The sequence below is a fragment of the Leguminivora glycinivorella genome, chromosome 14 (assembly GCF_023078275.1).
Source record: "Leguminivora glycinivorella isolate SPB_JAAS2020 chromosome 14, LegGlyc_1.1, whole genome shotgun sequence".
NCBI classification, from domain to species: Eukaryota; Metazoa; Arthropoda; class Insecta; order Lepidoptera; family Tortricidae; genus Leguminivora; species Leguminivora glycinivorella.
The window spans coordinates 2,570,067-2,590,262 of record NC_062984.1 but is presented as its reverse complement, the minus strand read 5'-3'; the positions used below and the strand labels follow the sequence as shown (position 1 = coordinate 2,590,262).

At 35.2% G+C, this 20,196-nt stretch overlaps 1 protein-coding gene across 2 annotated transcripts; it reads right to left on the bottom strand.

The window, feature by feature from the left end:
* Window positions 1-1,871: 1,871 nt before the first annotated feature.
* LOC125233137 (cytochrome P450 9e2-like) lies at window positions 1,872-14,199 on the bottom strand. Of its 2 annotated transcripts, none has more exons than XM_048139009.1 (11): window positions 14,143-14,199; window positions 8,189-8,391; window positions 7,270-7,433; window positions 6,681-6,818; window positions 6,360-6,562; window positions 5,979-6,114; window positions 5,521-5,616; window positions 4,867-5,088; window positions 4,352-4,452; window positions 3,885-4,053; window positions 1,872-2,288 (listed from the first exon to the last, which is right to left on the bottom strand). In XM_048139009.1, the coding sequence occupies exons 2-11, from the start codon at window positions 8,386-8,388 to the stop codon at window positions 2,122-2,124; spliced, it is 1,596 nt and encodes a 531-aa protein (XP_047994966.1). In that variant the 5' UTR covers window positions 8,389-8,391; window positions 14,143-14,199; the 3' UTR covers window positions 1,872-2,121. The 2 variants fall into 2 exon arrangements, with proteins under 2 accessions (XP_047994966.1, XP_047994965.1); XM_048139008.1 differs by lacking the exon at window positions 14,143-14,199 and adding an exon at window positions 13,984-14,117.
* Between the last annotated feature and the right edge of the window lie 5,997 nt (window positions 14,200-20,196).

Sequence of the window (20,196 nt, the reverse complement as noted above, 5' to 3'; positions counted from 1 at the left end):
CACAGCAAACCCTTACGAAGTTCCGCTGCCGCGTTAAGCTCACCGTCAAACACGCCCATAGAAACCACTGCGTGGTTGCGACTGACGCGTTTGGAGGTACCTCACGGCTTCAAAAGATAATATAAATATCCGAAAATCGATTTTTTCGGTTCTATTTAATCTATAGTTAATTAAATACTGCATTAACTTAAGATTTTACTGATAGTTTCCTTATTTTGCGACAAAAACCAAAGTATCCCGGAATAATGTACCACATTTTACTATCCCGGAATAGTGTACAGATACCTTACTATTATTTTACTATAAACTGAAATAAATATCATATACAAAGAAAAAATGACCAAGGCCTCCAAGTGTCCGATGCTGGATTCGAACCAGCGTACTCCGTTATAGCCACGGATGCCTCAAACCCCGAACCCTGCCTTGCCGATAACGGTTTGCTTGACGGAAGCCTGCGTTGCCGATATTTGGTTGTAAACTATTTAATGCTAGCTGCCAATAAAATTATGACTTTACTGTATTAAAAAGGACCTGGATCAACCATCCAAAAGTGGTTGACCTATTTTGAGCTTCTACACAAGCAACTATTAGCTTCTGTTACTGTATTACCTATTATATCACAGTATCACCCGCAACCCATATAACCCGGCAACCTTCAAATCAAGAGTGAACAGGCATCTTCTGGGCGAGCTCACTCCATCGTAGGCCACGTCTTTGCCTTTGGCTAGTCTGTGGCCAAGAGTAAGCCCATTTATTATTTAAAAAAAAAGTATGGAGTTCTTCAAAAAAGGAGTGTACAAGTTTCTAAATTATATTCTAAATAATCAAATAAAATTAAGCTATGACTTACAGTATATTAAACGTTACTTTTTGTTAATTTCGATTTTAGTATACAATTTAAAGAGGGGTTCCGGGTCGTATCTGGTGCAGGGGATTTCATTTCATTGGCCATGAAGCGTGTAAATGCTGCTGGTGTAATGGGCACCTTTGGGCCTGGTCCTAATTAGATTACTCGTATGTGTTGTATGATATTGTTACAATAACCCACATGTGGGTAAATGACGAAGCCTGTTGCGGATAGCTTTATTGTTTGTGTGTAAGGACGCCTGTTGCTGATTTATGGTTGTACTTGACGAAGCTTGCGTTGCCGATATTTGGTTGTAAACTATTTAATGCTAGCTGCCAATAAAATTATGATTTTACTGTATTTAAAAGGACCTGGATCAACCATCCAAAAGTGGTTGACCTATTTTGAGCTTCTACACAAGCAACTATTAGCTTCTGTTACTGTATTACCTATTATATCACAGTATCACCCGCAACCCATATAACCCGGCAACCTTCAAATCAAGAGTGAACAGGCATCTTCTGGGCGAGCTCACTCCATCGTCTTGTAAAAAGGCAATAGCCAAACTTTTGCATAGTGACTTTTGAGGTCACTTCAACATAAAATTCGCTTCGCTCGGTTCTGTTTCGTATCCTTGACATGTGTCGCCATCTAGTTCAAAAATGAATAGTACCTACATCGAGCGAAAGAATTCTCAGCCTTAACAACACAACTACTCCACACGAGATGGCGCGCATTTCGCCACAAAAACTCAAATAGTGTATTTTTCTATTCGTTTTAGCCTTGACCTGTGTCGCCATCTAGTGTTTGCAATAAATAGTACTTACATCGACCGAAAGAATTCTGTCTTAACAGTACAACTACTGCACACGAGATGGCGCGCGAAGAAAAACGCATGAAAACTCGAAAATTCGCGTTTTCCGAGACCTAAGTATAAGTTAGACCGATTTTTCACCCCCAAAAACCCCCACATAACAAATTTCAGCGAAATCGTTAGAGCGGTTTCCGAGATCGTCAGTGTAAATAAATAAATAAATATACAAGAATTGCTCGTTTAAAAGTATAAGATTTTATTATGGGACCAATGCTGAAATCGCAAAACAAAATTGGTTGTTCCAAACCAATGAGCGGCATTATGCGATTTAAGCATTAATCCCATAGTTAATGAAAGTTGTTCATTATGATCTCAAAAGTCACTATGCCTAGTTTGGATAGTACTTCTCTTAAGTAGCTTACGTTACTATATCTTATCTACTTTATCATATTTTATAAGTCTAAGTCCTCGGTTTCAGCCTCAGCCAATGTCCTCCTTTAATCCTAAGGTTGAAGTTGTCCTTCGCCAGTTCACAGGGGATGGTGGTTCTTTCGCACGGCAGCAGCTCGTACCTCTGAACCAGCTGGTATGCCATGACCTTCACTTCACATAGCGCGAACCGGGACCCTGGGTAAAAGAAAATTAGTTAAGATCTGCATATTTTCATTATTGCATGGTTCCGTACCCACTCTTATGTCTGCCTGTCCCTCTTATTATTATTATTATAAATGGGTTTACTTTACTCATAGCAAAGAGGATCGAGTATTATAGAGAGTTACTGTCAAAGTAAAATGTGTAATCACAGTGCATAGACTGCCATCTCTTGACACAGGCTTAAAACTTTTGAACCTCAGTTTTGACAATTTGGCCCATATTCTTGATATGTGTTAAAATGTCAAATATTAATATTAGCGCCATCTAGCTGAGCGTACCCTAAAGGTGTAATGCCATCTAGGCCACCGTACCTTTTTCTGTATGGTACCATAGAGGAATAAGTAAGGGAAGAGTTGTAACTCCATACATCAGTAAATGCGAGTTATTTGTAGTGACATCTATCGTCATTCACTCGTCAATCACGCGCCAACTAGCGTAAATTATCAGTACTGCTACTTGTCAATAGACGTCACGACGAACAAAAAGTCTATTGCTCAACAATTTTTAGCTAACATTACAATAGTATTAATCAGTACTTTGCTTTCAATTACTTCAGCTTATAATATAAGGTGTAAACTGTTTTAATATTACATTTTTGGCAGACGCAGCACTGTCGGCACCTAGTGTCGAGTAGCAGTACTGATAATTTACGCTAGTTGGCGCGTGATTAACGAGTGAATGACGATAGATGTCACTACAAATAACTCGCATTTACTGATGTATGGAGTTACAACTCTTCCCTTACTTATTCCTCTATGATGGTACTGAGGTACGTTTTTTTCTTAGACTATCTATCTATACGGAGTTATACCTCTAATATATGTCTTTGCTCATAGCTACGGACAGGTCGAGGTGAAGGCTTGGCTGAGCTTTCACCCAGGAGGTGCCTGTACCATTTTGGTTTACGTGCCCCGAAAACAGTTTTTTTTTAACAATTTATATTTTTTTTAGTCCAGCACTGTTTAGGATGGGCAGTTTGATGTGTAGCGTAAATAAGGATTTTTTTTTCAAGACAACTGCTAGGAGGTACTGAATCTTAACCACTTCCAATATTTACATGTGCTTTGCCTACCACGTTTGGGAATACAGTCGTGAGTTTATGACTATGTAATGTGTCTGTATATTACAAGTTCATAAAAATATCATGAATAATGATTAATTGATTATGATATAGTTGGTAGCGCGTTTAATCTTGAAGAGTCAATAACAGTGAAATATAGTCAAACAGCGTATCGACATGACTATCGTATACGAAAAATTATACGTTTCCCTTCTCCTTTCAACAAAATTTGAAGTTATAGATATCAAAATATAAGCTTACTAGCTGTTTCCCGCGGCTTCGCCCGCGTACTAATCTTGTTTTCCCATACAAACCTTGGATCCCCATTTCACCCCCTTAGGAGGTAAATTTTGAAAAATCCTTTCTTAGTGCTCCTCTACAACATATAAGGAACCTAAGTGCCAAATTTGGAATCTCTAGGACCAGCGGTTTCGGCTATGCGTTGATATGTCAGTCAGTCAGTCACTCAGTCAGTTTCTTCTTTTAAATCTTCTAGGTACAAAGCTTACCGATACAGTTTCTTGGGCCCAGACCAAAAGGCATATAAGTGAAGGGCTGGATCGTATGCTTGTTCTCTTCAGAGAAACGCTCAGGGTCAAATTTCAAGGGATTTTTAAAGTATTTGGGGTCACGATGAATCGCAACTATTGGTACGTTGAGGCCTTCGCCTTTTTTCAACTGAAACGAAAAAAAAATCAATGCTATAGCTTTTTACACATACATTGGGATCTGAGAGAAAACAGCAATTACTGTTCGGTTAAACTATACGTGTCTTGTAATAAAAAAAGTAAATAAAACGAGGTAGCAAAACGATTGAAATATTTTTTTGTGGAAATCATAATTTTTTTGCTTCTCACAAGGTCACTGTGCCAAAGTAATAAATTGTTGCAGGTAACTAATATTATTTATGATTATCATATCCGAAGGGCAAATTAAATTTTTCATTTCCATTATCTAGAGATTTAATACAACTTACAATAAAATCTTGTGTAGATTTGTCGTTGGGTCTGCCCAAATTGTAGTCCTTTGTGCAAACTCGATCCGTTGCAACAGCCGGAGGCCATAGTCGCAAAGATTCTGAAAATACGAATAATAGGTACAATTGGTAAAAATTGTTAGAGAAAAATATTTAAAAATATTTTTTTAAATCAAGAAAATCTTCCTGAACAAACTACCCTCGATAGATTGTCTCAGAGAAACGTAATTTTAGGAGAGCCGACCCCATCTTACATAGGAATGAGCAAAACAGGAAGATTTTAAATAAAACAAAATAAACGATTTCGACTTATTATCAGAATAAGAGGTGGTAGTTGCTATTGCTGCAAATGTTCAAAATTTTAGGTATATCCTTCAAATGGTCCTAGAAAAAATGACATTCAACTGATTTGCAAAACCTAGACCGGACTGATCTCAATAGAGTGCCTTCAACGCAGTTATGTACAGCGTTCAATAAAATCATGAATAACCTTCAACTATTGTGTCGATTCTCACCTGAAACCACCATGTCCATATAAACCATATTCTGAATAGAGTTGTAGTCAAACTTGCCGCCACTCTTTTTACCGTGCTCCCTCACTTCCTCAGCCAGCCTGTCCTGAACATCAGGATTAAGGGCCAGCTCGTAAAGAAGGAAGGTCATTGCTGTAGACACGGTTTCGAAGCCAGCAATGAAGAAAAGCACTGCTTGTGCAATCAGGTCTATGTCTGACCAGGCTGGTGAAAATAAAATAAAAAGGGAGTTAATATTCGATTCTGCTTAATCAGTAGCACAATAACATTGCCGTTGTAGAATAGTCGATGTTATAGAAAGATTTGAACTTTGGTTTTTACCGTTAAAAGATATAAAAGTAAGGGTAGATGAGAAAGTGCAAAATAATAGAATAGAATATTCTTTATTGAACATATGAATAAAGAATATATCTATCTATCTATCTATCTAACATCAGTTTAGGCAAATGTAACAGAGATAAATACACAATCTAGATGTTAAATTAGGAGTCCACTCAGCACATTACCATGGCAAGCCGAGGCATTGATTTTCAGTGGGTATAACTTATGATATTTATTATTATAATGGATTTTAGATATAATTAAAATATGGGTCCAGTGGTTGTTACGCAAAGTGGTACCTAATTAAAATATTACCTCTATCAATAGTCTTCTTGCCGACATCAGACTCTTGTACTGTAGCAAATCCTGCACCAGCATCATTACCGTTTTTTTCTTCATGAACGAGCTGACCTGTAAAATAAATTATTACAAACCTAGGTTTTATATTTGTTGTGATTCCTGAGTGGGAATTTCTAATTGAGCCAACATAAATGTTGCCAATAAAATTAAGATCACTAGGGAGAATCTAAGCTTCTTTAATGGTCCCAGATTAAAAGTTTACTGTCCGATGTCATTTTCATATGTGCGTTTTGAATTACTGGCTGATGTCGCCGATGAACTGGTGATGTTGTTAAATTTTGGATACAAACTATGACATTTAATTTTTACTAAGTTTCTATAGACAGTACAAAAACATAGTTTCTTATTTTGTGATAACAGTTGTTATTTAGGTATTTCAGGTAATCAATTTTATAATGAATAATATTAGGTACCTTTTTTGGCTTCCATCAGGAGATGTATCATGTCGGGTCGTAGAATATTGTGGACTTCACGGTCTTTCATCGTGTTCAGAACTAAGTGTTGGAAGAAATTTGTCACGTCTTCTGAGAAGAGATTGACCTTTATCAACTAAAAATTTTTTTTATTTTTATAAACATCTGTTTTGTTATTATACAAATATAGTAAAAAGTTGTACACGAATATTTGTGTATAATGATTATCCTAATCAGCTGCTTTAAAGGCCTTCATGATACATAGAAAGGAAGAATAACCCAGAACTTTAAACAGTGGATGTCTTTCGGCTGAAAGAGATGATGATAATGATAGACAATCATGTTTATGATGAAAATGTTGATCGGAATTTCTGTACTGACCTTCATAAGCCATGGAAAGGAGGAATATCCAAAAAACTTTAGAATTGCGATAAAGGTGAAGTTAGAAGCCTTGTAACCCATTTTATAGAACTGGTTTCCGGGTTCGAGATGAGAGTCTACTTTTAGACCGAAGGCACATGAAGCGATGACGTCATTTGCATAGTAGGTTGCCAGGTCTTTGGTTTCAATGTCTATGTAACCTCCTGCAAAAGATTGAATTTAAGAACACTTAACAAAATATTAAGTGAGTGTATTTGTGTCAGTGTGTGAAAAAAAAATCATAGAGAACTTTCAATCTGTGCGTCTACAGACAAGACTTACTTTTTGATTCCTTCAACTGCCTGTCCAGTGAGATGACCATCTGATTGCCCACTTCGACGATGAATGGGAGCATGTGTTTCATCTTCAAGCTCGTGAATGCCGGGCTCAACGTTGAACGCATGTCCTTCCATTCTTGACCTGAAATTAGTTATGAAATCGGTGAGTTAATAAAAAAATATCTTTGCTTTAATTACAATTTTGCCGCCTCCTTGGACATTTTATTAGCAGATTGTTTGTCGTGCGAAAAACTAAAGCTAATACTGTAAATAAACCTGAGCATGATTAAAGAAAAATAAAATGTTTTCTAGCCCTTGTTGGATTTGATTTTTAAACATTTATGATTACCAAGTGGACGTAGTTACATGGAATTGAGAAAAGAATCTATCTTTTAAAAATTGGCATTTAAAACAATGACTGTGGATTCTGGATACTTTACTTTTAACTACTAATGGTATGTAACATTTTGGATGTTTATTACAGCAGAGCTTTTGTAGAAAGCGAAGAGTCACATAAAGCCACATACAATCCATAGTTCCTTCTCTTCAGAAGAGATTTTAAAAGCTACAGATAGAATATAATTATACAGTACCTTTTAAAGAGAACAAGTTTCTTCCAAATAAAGGGTCGATATCTTCGCTGACAAACGTGCGATGATCGAGGAAGTACTCGAAGTCCTTAACGGTAACCTTCTTGATGAGTTCGATATCTCTAATGAATATTACCGGCTTTATAAACTCGAAATTGCCTACAAACCTAAAAATAAAATATTGATATATTAGTGTTAGGTATAATGCTATATATATTTTTCGATCGCAATGAAAAAAATCTACAAGGATTGACTCTGGCTGCCATGGAACACGTATTACAATACTTTTTATATTTTGCTTATTTTTCAACAACTACGACATCAAATATAAAATCAACGGCCGATAATATTATACTATCTTTAACTTACAATTACATGTAAAACAATGTTATCACTTATCAGCAATTAAAACAATTAAATACTTTGAATAACTTTTCTTGAAGTAGGTATGATTGAACACGTGATAAATGTCTCAAGACTATCATGTACTAGTAGTCAGCCGCGTACTTCAAAAAGGTAAGAAAATCGTGGTGACAGTTATTCTGAAAGGTTTACATTTTATGATCTTAAGTGCCATGTTTCTCTTGTATTTTCCGCACCAATTGTAAGTTTCTGTTTGGTCCAATGGTTGACTGGTAGAGAATGCCTTAAGGCATTAAGTTCGCCATTTTTACTTTATGTTAAAGGTTAAATAAATAATTGAATAAATATATGACAGTAACGCTTCAAGTTCTTAGTGGCATTTTCGTTAGCAATACCAAAAATATTCAAAAAATTATCAATAAAATCGGTTGAGAATTGCGACCTGTAAAGGGGAGCATCCGGACATCCAAAATGCAAATTAAGTTAAAATCAACGCTGTTGCTCCAGTCAACAAATGAAATTCTTATAAATTATTAAAGATTGAGTGTAATAGACCAACCGTTCTTCAGGGAATTCGGCATATAGCTCATCAACAACATCAACGAAGCTTTTAGTCCTAAGTATGACGGAACTCATGTTTCCCAAGAAAGGAACTGGTTTCAGGTTTTTGACGCCATATTTGCTGAACCTTGAGTATATTTGTCGACAGTATAGATATATTGCCGCTACGAGGGCTGGTATCCATATGTAGAGGAACATTATCTGTAAAAAAAATATTTTGAAGTGAATAAATAAATATTTAAGCCAGAAATAGAATGGAAGAGGATCGGGCTGCTATTGTCCCAGAGCTGTAAGAACCTCTTTTTGACACATGGCAGCGTCCACAAAACGTAAACTCGCGCGACCTAATGAAATTTTAAATAAAATATTTTAATAATATTTAAAAAATCAAGTACTTGAAAACAATATTTCGCTTACTTTAAACATAATCTAACACATGTTACATTTTTGCGGATCTTCGTTAGTAAGTATTTTACAATATTAATTTATCACGCAGGATTTACTTATTGTGTCATTTATCATTCATTTTTATTTTTAAACTAGTGCTGTGGCAGAGTCTGTCATTTCGATTCAAATGACATTAATTCAGTAAGTTGACAGAAATCGTATATTTGTTTAAGCGCCTCCTTGTACATAGGGCCTAATCGATTCAAACAATTTGAAATTAATCGTTAGATTTGGCAAACGATACGTCTTAGCCACATCGCAACATACTTCAAAACAAATATGTCAAAAATGTGAACTTACAAATCCGGGACAATAGTAATAGGGCGTATCTGGGAAGACCAACTGATACCCGCACGGCGGGCCGGCCCAGAGTGCGTAGCCGAATGGCACAAACGCTCACGATACGATTCGCTCGTAGATATCTATCTCTATCGCTCGTGCGTATTGGCGGGACAGAGCCAGACTACCTTTCGCGTCTTTTCCTTAGAGATGGGCCGAATACGGACTTAGCCGAATACGAATATTCGGCCGAACATTCGGTTCAGCTGTTACCGAACCGACCATTAGCCGAATATTCGGTTGGGCCATATTTTAAATTCTGGCTTAGAGTTAAAAACTTTTCAATGATTGGTAATGGGTACATTTATCTTAAAAACTCTTAATGTTCCTATAATGCAGTGCATAAGAAAATTTTGGATTTTGTTTCTTTAACTACGTTCTTTTTACTATTTTACAATATTATTGTATTTGTATTTCAACGCATTTTTAACTCCCTTTGGTAGTTCCTTAGAATGCTGAAATAGGATGTCATTATCCGATGAATTACGAAACAACTTACGCTATTTATTTACTTTGTTTATTCGATAAATATTCGGCAATGTAACCGGACTATTCGGCCGAATACGAACATTAAAAATCTTGCCGAATATGCCGAATACCGAACATTTACCGAATATTCGGCCCATCTCTAGTTTTCGTCTATCGTCGCAGAAATGCCATTCGTCTACGGCACCAGATACTGCTGGGGAGACAGTGTGATGGCGGTTCTGTGTTAGCTATGTATATATAAATGCATAGTTTTTTGCGTTTCTCTTATGTTATTTTTTTCCTCTCAATTGTTCTATGACCATCACGACTCTTCTTTTTCCGCATAGACTCAACATTGTAGGTATTAATTTTGTTTTATTGTGTCTTCACCAGTTTTACAGTCATAATTTTTGGGCCAGGGGGCCGATTTTCGAGTCTCACTGTCACTAAAATACCGGTTGAAAACGGTGAATTGCCTATTATTTTCAGTGACAATTTTCTGAATTCGAACGCCGTGAGACTCAAAAATCGGCCCCAGTTGCATCAACCACATTTGATCATCGTCACGCAGCAGACGTCTATGGAACTTCCAATGCAATACAATTTACGAACGCATTAACGGTGACAAATGGTTTGATGCAACTGGCCCTTAATTGTTCCTACACCACTAGGTCCTTAGGACTCGTTAGAGAATATTGTGCAATAAGTAAAATAAAGGTATATTACTAGGTACTCGTACTTAGGTTGCGCAAAATGATTGTCAAGTTGTCAACATACCTAATCTTCCTTAAATATGTTAACCAGATGCCTATTGATTTATTTAACTATCAACACTGTGTGAATGCATTGTTTATAATTACTTAATAATATAAAGACCATTAAAATATATTTAGGTTTAACCAAAGAGTAGGCGTATTAAAGTTTTTTTTGTTATCTGTGGTTTCAGAAAAACAAAATATAAAAATTAAACGCCTCAAAAAATGTACAAACTCCCTTTTTATTAAACTGGCACCATTTCTCAAAACTGAATTTTACAAGTTACTTACAAGCGGAAGTCTCTTTCCAACTTGTCATATTAGACATTGACTACCACTTGTAGCTTCGAGAAATGGGCCCCAGGACCTTATTATTGCGGGTGGGGGACTATATACACCTTTCCTTTTGGCATTAATTTGCCAAGCAATCTATAACGACCGAACAAAAACCAAGGATAATGCAAGAAAGATGAGAATCTGCGCAAAAAGAGATAAGCCATACAGAATGATTCAAGACGATTATATGTAGACGTCAGTTGCTTTTGAAAAGTCGTATTGCCTTGACGGTTATTTAACGAGGTATTATTTTATGTTTATGAATTCATGAAGCACCCAGAATGTAGCTTAGCTATAGAGCTAAGGAATAAGAGTCGTGGAATGTATCTATTATACTAATCTATAGAGATACATTCCACGACCCTTATTCCGAACTGATATAATATCGTCTAGGTTTGCTACCATCATCAGTCGGTATTATCAAATGGTCTCTAAAAATGTGCATACAAAGTATACAAGTTTGCGGTTGATGCAGTGATTTTCCTTAAAGATGTAGGTGTCTATTGACTTTGCTATAGATGAATCATCTCAGATACAATAATAATTATTTAAGTACTTATACTCTAAGGCACTCTAAGGTATGTGATGTGTTTTGTAAATTCATTGCGATTACGTTGAATTGTACATTAAATATGTAGATAATGTAAAGATAACAAACAATTTTACCCAAAAGGGTACGCAGAAGACCATGAAACTGCTAAAGTTCCAGTGAGACTTCAAACTTCAAAATAAAATATGCAATACAACAAACCAAAAACGACCAAGTAGGAGGAGTAATTTCCGGACTCAAGACGACCTCGTCGTAACAAAACGTCAAATGAACAGCAGGTAACTAAGTACCTAACAATTTGTCCTTTATAGAGGGCATTGGGCATATCAAGTTACAAGCAAAACTATGCATGCGTATCGTGAAAATAAAGTAATCAAATTTAATTTTATTATTTCGTTACTGATTCTATGTATATAAAATAAATAAATAATATAAATAAATATTATAGGATATTCTTGACACAGATTGACTAAGTCCCACGGTAAACTCAAGAATGCTTGTGTTTTGGGTACCTAACTACCTACTCAGACAACGATATATATAATATACAAATACTTAAATACACAGAAAACATCCATGACTCAGGAGCAAATATCTGTGCTCATCACACAAACTTACCGGGATTCGAACCCGGGACCGCGGCGTAGCAGGCAGGATCACTACCGACTAGGCCAAACTGGTCATGTATCACAGAACTTAATTTAGATAGAAGAAACAAATTCATATAATTTGTATAGGGGCCGAGCGTGTCAAATTTTGTACTGAAGTTGATTCTTGCCTGTAATTTTAAATATGTCTCAGGCTCTTGATTGTTCATAATTTTTGTGTTGTTGCAATTGAATATCACGTAACGAGGCATTTTTTATGTTTTGGTTGACTTCAACTTACAAAAATTGACGCCCGAAAGCTGCAAGCTGCGAGTAAAGACGGACAACTCAGTGGATTTCACTAAGTTCATTTGACACGCTAAGTAGATACGTTTGCTTGATCTATGGTATATATGACATCTGTGTCATGTATAGTTTATATACTTAATTATTTTAATTTTATATATTTATATTACATTTTACCATGTATGTACATGTTTTGTTTTTGTTTCTTGTGCATTACTTGTAAACTATGTGAGGTGTGCAATAAAGAGTATTGTATTGTATTGTACATCATTAAAATTTATTGGGTCTCTATTTGTTTCTATAAAGTCATAATGTATCGTTTGTCCACATTTTCGTTAGTCATAATTTAGTTTCTCTCAGAAACGCGTACCTTTTCAGCATTGTCATAAAACAAACCTAACCTAACCTGACCTTAATGAAAACCCTGAAAAGTTTACTATTTCATAATTATGATTTATGATAATCTGGAAATCATTACATTATGACTTTTAATCATTATGTCAGACAAAAGGATCCGAATATTCCGAATTCTTACTTTTTGGATGTAGACGAAGTTATGTATGCAACTGTACATAATTTTACGAATAACGATTTTTTTGTTATTCTGATGAGATTTGATGTTCCCATTTAGTTATTTTGATGACAGTGCAATTTCAAATTAGCCTGTGTCATTCATGTACCTACACAAACAACGGGTCATCAGCACTACAATCACAAGAGCGAGCGGTCAATGTCAATGTTATTAAGCGGATATTTATTTGACCCTCACAAAAAAATGTTGGAGATACTAGCCCCGATGCAGAAGAGTTCGTCTAGTAATACAGGAATATATTGTTTATTCTAATAACGTTTACACATGTAGGTATATCACGACGCAGTAGTGAGAATTGTAAAAGTACTCTAATATAGTTTATTTTGATTGTAAAATAAGTTGCATGTGACTTATATTGTTAAAAAAAACTTAAAAAAAATGTCTTAATCACGTTCTCCTCTCCTATAGCAGTTCTGAATGCGTAGGCTTTAAGATTTGTTTTTAGTCTATTAGCAGAACTTAGTTACTTTCCTTGGAACGCCTTACATCAGTCATGTATTATAATACCCATCGATAAAAGATTCATAATTATATATGTATTATACTAATATATATGTAGGTTTACTTATTGTATTTGTGTATGTTTATTTTATAATAGTAGGTATCGACTTGTATTTAATCGTTACAATCTCATACTGGCTTTATAATCTTGTGCACCAAACTAACTATCTCTGTTTTGCCCAATGGTTGACTGGTATAGAATGCCTTAAGGCGTTAAGTCCGCCATTTGTACTTTTTATTGATAATTTGTGCAATAAAGTAAAATAAATGAATAAATAAATAAAAGATAAAATAAAAATCGTCATTTTCTTCCTTTCAGTATCAATGATATTTCTTCTATTTAGATTTAGTTATTGTACTATACTGCTATAAAAATAAACTACATTAGTATTAGTATTAAACATTAATGAGTTTTGATCTAAGACATTCTTTTTGTACAAAAAGGAGTACCTCAAAAAATGGTCTGACTAGACGAAAACATATGCATCGGGGTTAGTATATATCGTTCATAGGATACGAAGAAATATGCGTTAAGGTGTTCAACTCTAGGGTGAACAGACATCTTCTGGGCGAGCTCACTCCATCTCATAAATAATTTAAAAAAAGATAACCATTTAATCCTTTTTAACCGGCATCCGCATCTCAAAAGGAGTGAGGTTATCAACTCGTGTGTAGGTTTTTCATTGTTTGTTATTCGATCTCCCACATTTCTGGACCGATTTTGATTTTTTTGTTAAAAGTACCTATATACCTACAGGTTGGTCCTATCTATGTATACAATAATTATACAAGTATTTACAACAGACATTCGTTTACAAAAAAATATCAACCCGATTCATATAGTAAATAGTAATCGGCTTGTATGGACCAGCCGCTGCTGCTATTTACACAAATTATATATGAGGTACCTACCTAGGTAAACCTTTTATAAGAATCACTCTACTCATAGGCGATAAACGCATGAAAATCCATTTAGTAGTTTCTGAGTTTGTCGCGAACACACAAACAGATACACAGACGAGGGACTTTGTATTACATGTAGTGATAATGATGTATAAAAAAAAAACTTACGTATACGTACTACAACGTAAAAAATAACACAACTGTTATGAGCTATGCTCGAATCAGGACTAACGTATTATTTATTTACTCACTACGTATATAATCATGGGTGTACATGTGTATGGCATATTATCTCAATGACTTAAGAGTCAGACCACGTCAGACGAACCAAGTGGATGCACTCTTAGTCCGTTTTTACATTATCCGATCCGATATCGAATGTCGGAAGGAATTTCAATGGAAAATATCCAAGGCGCCTGTAATGTATGGGACATCGGTCCTACATCCGATATCGGATCGGATAATGTGAAAACGCACTTATTGTAAAACTTTAAAATTATAGATAGACGACCAAAAATGGCGCGAGTTTCAAATCTTCTATGGAAATTAGACCTTTGCCTCGACATTTTCAATCAATTTTTAAGTGTTATCGCACGTAGATGATTCCGCCTACGTCAAGGTTTAGGAAGGCACGCGTTTTATGAAGGCAAATTGCCGAGATTTGGTTGACCGTCTATTTATTCTTATTAGGTATCATACAATTTTACTTGAGCACTCAAGTGGCATAATGTATTATTCTTTGTTTGAAACTTTCTTTATTTCCAAAAACATATAATAATCAAATAACATACTCAGAAAAAAAACCAAAATGTAGACAGCAGTTGCCTATTTTTAGAAATTTTCTATTTTTAAATGGAACTAAAAAGAGTTTCGTAGGTGACTCATGACAATATTATGGTAAATTGGAAACCCAGAAAATAAATTAGTCAAATACCCTTTTACAATTTCAGATTAATTTGATTTATTTCTATTGTAGCAAATATTTTAAAAGAATAATATAAATAGGTACCTAATTTGTATGTTTTTTTTAAGGTGCGTTGATGTGACCCTTAAGACAATGATAATGCATTAAAATCATAGGCCTATTTTTATATACGACTACAATAACAAAGGCGAGTTCTGATTATTTTAATCGCATATTTTGGTATTGATAAGCAAAAGGTAAAGTACCTAGTGATTTATTTATGTTAAAAACATCTGTGTAATTAGTAAATACCTTTACTTGATTATACTAATTATACTGATAAACGTAGACTTAATAATTGCATTATTTAACCCCTCAAACGCCTTATCCGTATTTGCATATCCGTATCTGTCACAGATAATTTCAATTCTATGTTTAAGGTCAATAAAATTCAGAAGCAAAATTTTGATTAGGGCGTTCAAGCGGTTAATCTCGTGCGGATGGCACGAGAGGTGTGTCATCAAGGTTTTTTGCGAGTGGCGTATGACACACGAGGCGTGTCATTTTAAAATCGACAAGTTGTTCGACGACACAGCGTAAAATTCTCGAAAATGGAACACGCAGCGGATATTTGCTATGTGTAGCCCAGGAGGTTTCAGGCAGACCGAAATAATGACCACATCAATGTGAGGACAATATTAACTGTAACACATAAAAACAAATAAATATTTATATAACCAGAGGTCACAGGTTCGAGTCCTGCCGGAGGTTAAAAATATAATAATATCGCTCGCAGACGTTTCTGCATGATAAAAAATAAACATAAAAACAACTCGACAACTCGGGAGCTCGACAAAAATCAAAAAGGTAATCACGTATTTAAAAATATTTTAAGCGGGTTACTCACGTATTAAGGTTCTCGAAATTGAACCGAAACATGTCGAACGCTATATCGACTTAATACGTGAGTAACCCGCTTAAAATATTTTTAAATATGTATGAGTCTCACGGGAGTTTTATAGTTAAAAAGGTAATCACGGTCTATATCCCGGTCAATATAAGTCTAATAAAAACAAATCAATTTTGTTAATTTTATTAACATTTATGATTCAAAATCATCACAGCTAGCTTTGGGCATCAGGTTAAAATTTGAATGGAGTTACTTTGCACTCTCTTGTAGATAAAATGCAACATTACAAATCGATTTTGAAGTATCAAGAAAACCTTTACAGTCGAGTTCATAAATATGTGTACATTTTTTCACCTTATTGCAACGAGTTAGTACGTTTTCACATTATCCGATCCGATATGGGATGTCGGACCGATATCCCGTACATTATAGGCGCCATCTTGGATTTTTTCAATTGAAATCCTTAGTCCGTTTTCACATTATCCGATCCGATATCGGATGTCGGAAGGATTTCAATGGAAAAAATCCAAGATGGCGTCTGTAATGTATGGAATATCGGTCCGATATCCGATATCGGATCGGATAATGTGAAAACGCACTTACGACTTCCGATAATCGGATCGGATAATGTGAAAACGGACTTAAGGTGAAGAAATGTAGGTACACATATTTATGAACCCGACTGTACCAGGTGGTGTGGTGAAACATTGTTTATTTATTTTATCGACGACGATTAATAACTGATAACAGTGATAACGATAAAATGACTCTTGTTTGTGCTATCAACTCATTATATTAGGTACTTATCTCATTATATTAGGTTCGAATCCCGGTAAGGGCATTTATTTATGTGATGAGCACAGATATTTGTTCCTGAGTCATGGATGTTTTCTATGTATATAAGTATTTATATATTATATATATATCGTTGTCTGAGTACCCATTTGCCAGAATTTCATTTGCCATAATTTTATTTGCCATCCTATTCAACAATCATAATATTGTTTCTCATAACATCTTATGCCATAATCATTGTTTACTATATTAATCTAGTGCCAGAAACTTTGTTTCCCATAAAGTCAGTTTCCATAATATCATTTGTCAGAATCATCGAAATCCGTAATTACCACATTCCATACCATCATTTGTCATACAAATTAGCGTCCAGAAAAGTCAATTTCCATAATGTGCTTTGGCAGAATCGAAAACTACTATAATAGGTACTAGAAGGACTAGAGAATGAAACTGCTATCAGAAAGTAGGTTAGGTTAGGTTAGAACTGTGACCCCCTGGAAAATGAAACTGCTATCAGAAAGTAGGTTAGGTTAGGTTAGAACTGTGAACCTCTGGAAAAGGAAACTGCTTGAAAAGTAGGTTAGGTTAGGTTAGAACTGTGACCCCCGGAAAATGAAAATACTATCAGACAGTAGGTTAGGTTAGGTTAGAACTGCGACCCCTGGAAAATGAAACTGCTATCAGAAAGTAGGTTAGGTTAGGTTAGAACTGTGACCCCCTGGAGAATGAAACTGCTGGAAAAGTAGGTTAGGTTAGGTTAGAACTGTGACCCCTGGAAAATGAAACTGCTATCAGAAAGTAGGTTAGGTTAGGTAATAATATGGGCAACAATTAATATGGCAATAATTGCTTATGGCGTTTGAATATTCTATGAAACCATATTATTGCACTTAATAATATGGCTAACAAATAGTATGGCATTGTATGATTATGGAAGGTAATATTCGGATAAACAACGAGTATGTCATATGATTTTTATGGTAAACAAATCATTCGGGCAAATGAAATTCAGGCAAGTTAGATTCGGGCAAATGAATATTATGTTAAATGACTGTCGGGCAAACAATAGACAACCGCACAGATATTTGTTCCTGAGTCATGGATGTTTTCTATGTATATAAGTATTTATATATTATATATATATCGTTGTCTGAGTACCCATTTGCCAGAATTTCATTTGCCATAATTTTATTTGCCATCCTATTCAACAATCATAATATTGTTTCTCATAACATCTTATGCCATAATCATTGTTTACTATATTAATCTAGTGCCAGAAACTTTGTTTCCCATAAAGTCAGTTTCCATAATATCATTTGTCAGAATCATCGAAATCCGTAATTACCACATTCCATACCATCATTTGTCATACAAATTAGCGTCCAGAAAAGTCAATTTCCATAATGTGCTTTGGCAGAATCGAAAACTACTATAATAGGTACTAGAAGGACTAGAGAATGAAACTGCTATCAGAAAGTAGGTTAGGTTAGGTTAGAACTGTGACCCCCTGGAAAATGAAACTGCTATCAGAAAGTAGGTTAGGTTAGGTTAGAACTGTGAACCTCTGGAAAAGGAAACTGCTTGAAAAGTAGGTTAGGTTAGGTTAGAACTGTGACCCCCGGAAAATGAAAATACTATCAGACAGTAGGTTAGGTTAGGTTAGAACTGCGACCCCCTGGAAAATGAAACTGCTATCAGAAAGTAGGTTAGGTTAGGTTAGAACTGTGACCCCTGGAGAATGAAACTGCTGGAAAAGTAGGTTAGGTTAGGTTAGAACTGTGACCCCTGGAAAATGAAACTGCTATCAGAAAGTAGGTTAGGTTAGGTAATAATATGGGCAACAATTAATATGGCAATAATTGCTTATGGCGTTTGAATATTCTATGAAACCATATTATTGCACTTAATAATATGGCTAACAAATAGTATGGCATTGTATGATTATGGAAGGTAATATTCGGATAAACAACGAGTATGTCATATGATTTTTATGGTAAACAAATCATTCGGGCAAATGAAATTCAGGCAAGTTAGATTCGGGCAAATGAATATTATGTTAAATGACTGTCGGGCAAACAATAGACAACCTAAAAACATGTGTGTAATTAGTAAATACCTTTACTTGATTATACTAATTATACTGATAAACGTAGACTTAATAATTGCATTATTTAACCCCTCAAACGCCTTATCCGTATTTGCATATCCGTATCTGTCACAGATAATTTCAATTCTATGTTTAAGGTCAATAAAATTCAGAAGCAAAATTTTGATTAGGGCGTTCAAGCGGTTAATCTCGTGCGGATGGCACGAGAGGTGTGTCATCAAGGTTTTTTGCGAGTGGCGTATGACACACGAGGCGTGTCATTTTAAAATCGACAAGTTGTTCGACGACACAGCGTAAAATTCTCGAAAATGGAACACGCAGCGGATATTTGCTATGTGCAGCCCAGGAGGTTTCAGGCAGACCGAAATAATGACCACATCAATGTGAGGACAATATTAACTGTAACACATAAAAACAAATAAATATTTATATAACCAGAGGTCACAGGTTCGAGTCCTGCCGGAGGATAAAAATATAATAATATCGCTCGCAGACGTTTCTGCATGATAAAAAATAAACATAAAAACAACTCGACAACTCGGGAGCTCGACAAAAATCAAAAAGGTAATCACGGTCTATATCCCGGTCAATATAAGTCTAATAAAAACAAATCAATTTTGTTAATTTTATTAACATTTATGATTCAAAATCATCACAGCTAGCTTTGGGCATCAGGTTAAAATTTGAATGGAGTTACTTTGCACTCTCTTGTAAATAAAATGCAACATTACAAATCGATTTTGAAGTATCAAGAAAACCTTTACAGTCGAGTTCATAAAAATGTGTACATTTTTTCACCTTATTGCAACGAGTTAGTACGTTTTCACATTATCCGATCCGATATGGGATGTCGGACCGATATTCCATACATTACAGACGCCATCTTGGATTTTTTCAATTGAAATCCTTAGTCCGTTTTCACATTATCCGATCCGATATCGGATGTCGGAAGGATTTTAATGGAAAAAATCCAAGATGGCGTCTGTAATGTATGGAATATCGGTCCGACATCCCATATCGGATCGGATAATGTGAAAACGCACTTACGACTTCCGATAATCGGATCGGATAATGTGAAAACGGACTTAAGGTGAAGAAATGTACACATATTTATGAACCCGACTGTACCAGGTGGTGTGGTGAAACATTGTTTATTTATTTTATCGACGACGATTAATAACTGATAACAGTGATAACGATAAAATGACTCTTGTTTGTGCTATCAACTCATTATATTAGGTACTTATCTCATTATATTACACTCTAAAAAAAATTTGGTTGCTCCTATCAATATTTTGATAGTCGTAGTCAAGCATCTTGATTCCATACGAGCCTGATAAGATCTTAGACAAATCGAATAAGGTAATTTTGATTGCTCTTACTTTTGCAACGTAACTGAATCGATTAAGATCTTGTTCAATAATTCCATGAAAAATAATTATGTTAACTAAATTACCTTAGTAAGTTCAACTAAGGATTGAATCAACCTATGTTACATAGTTATGC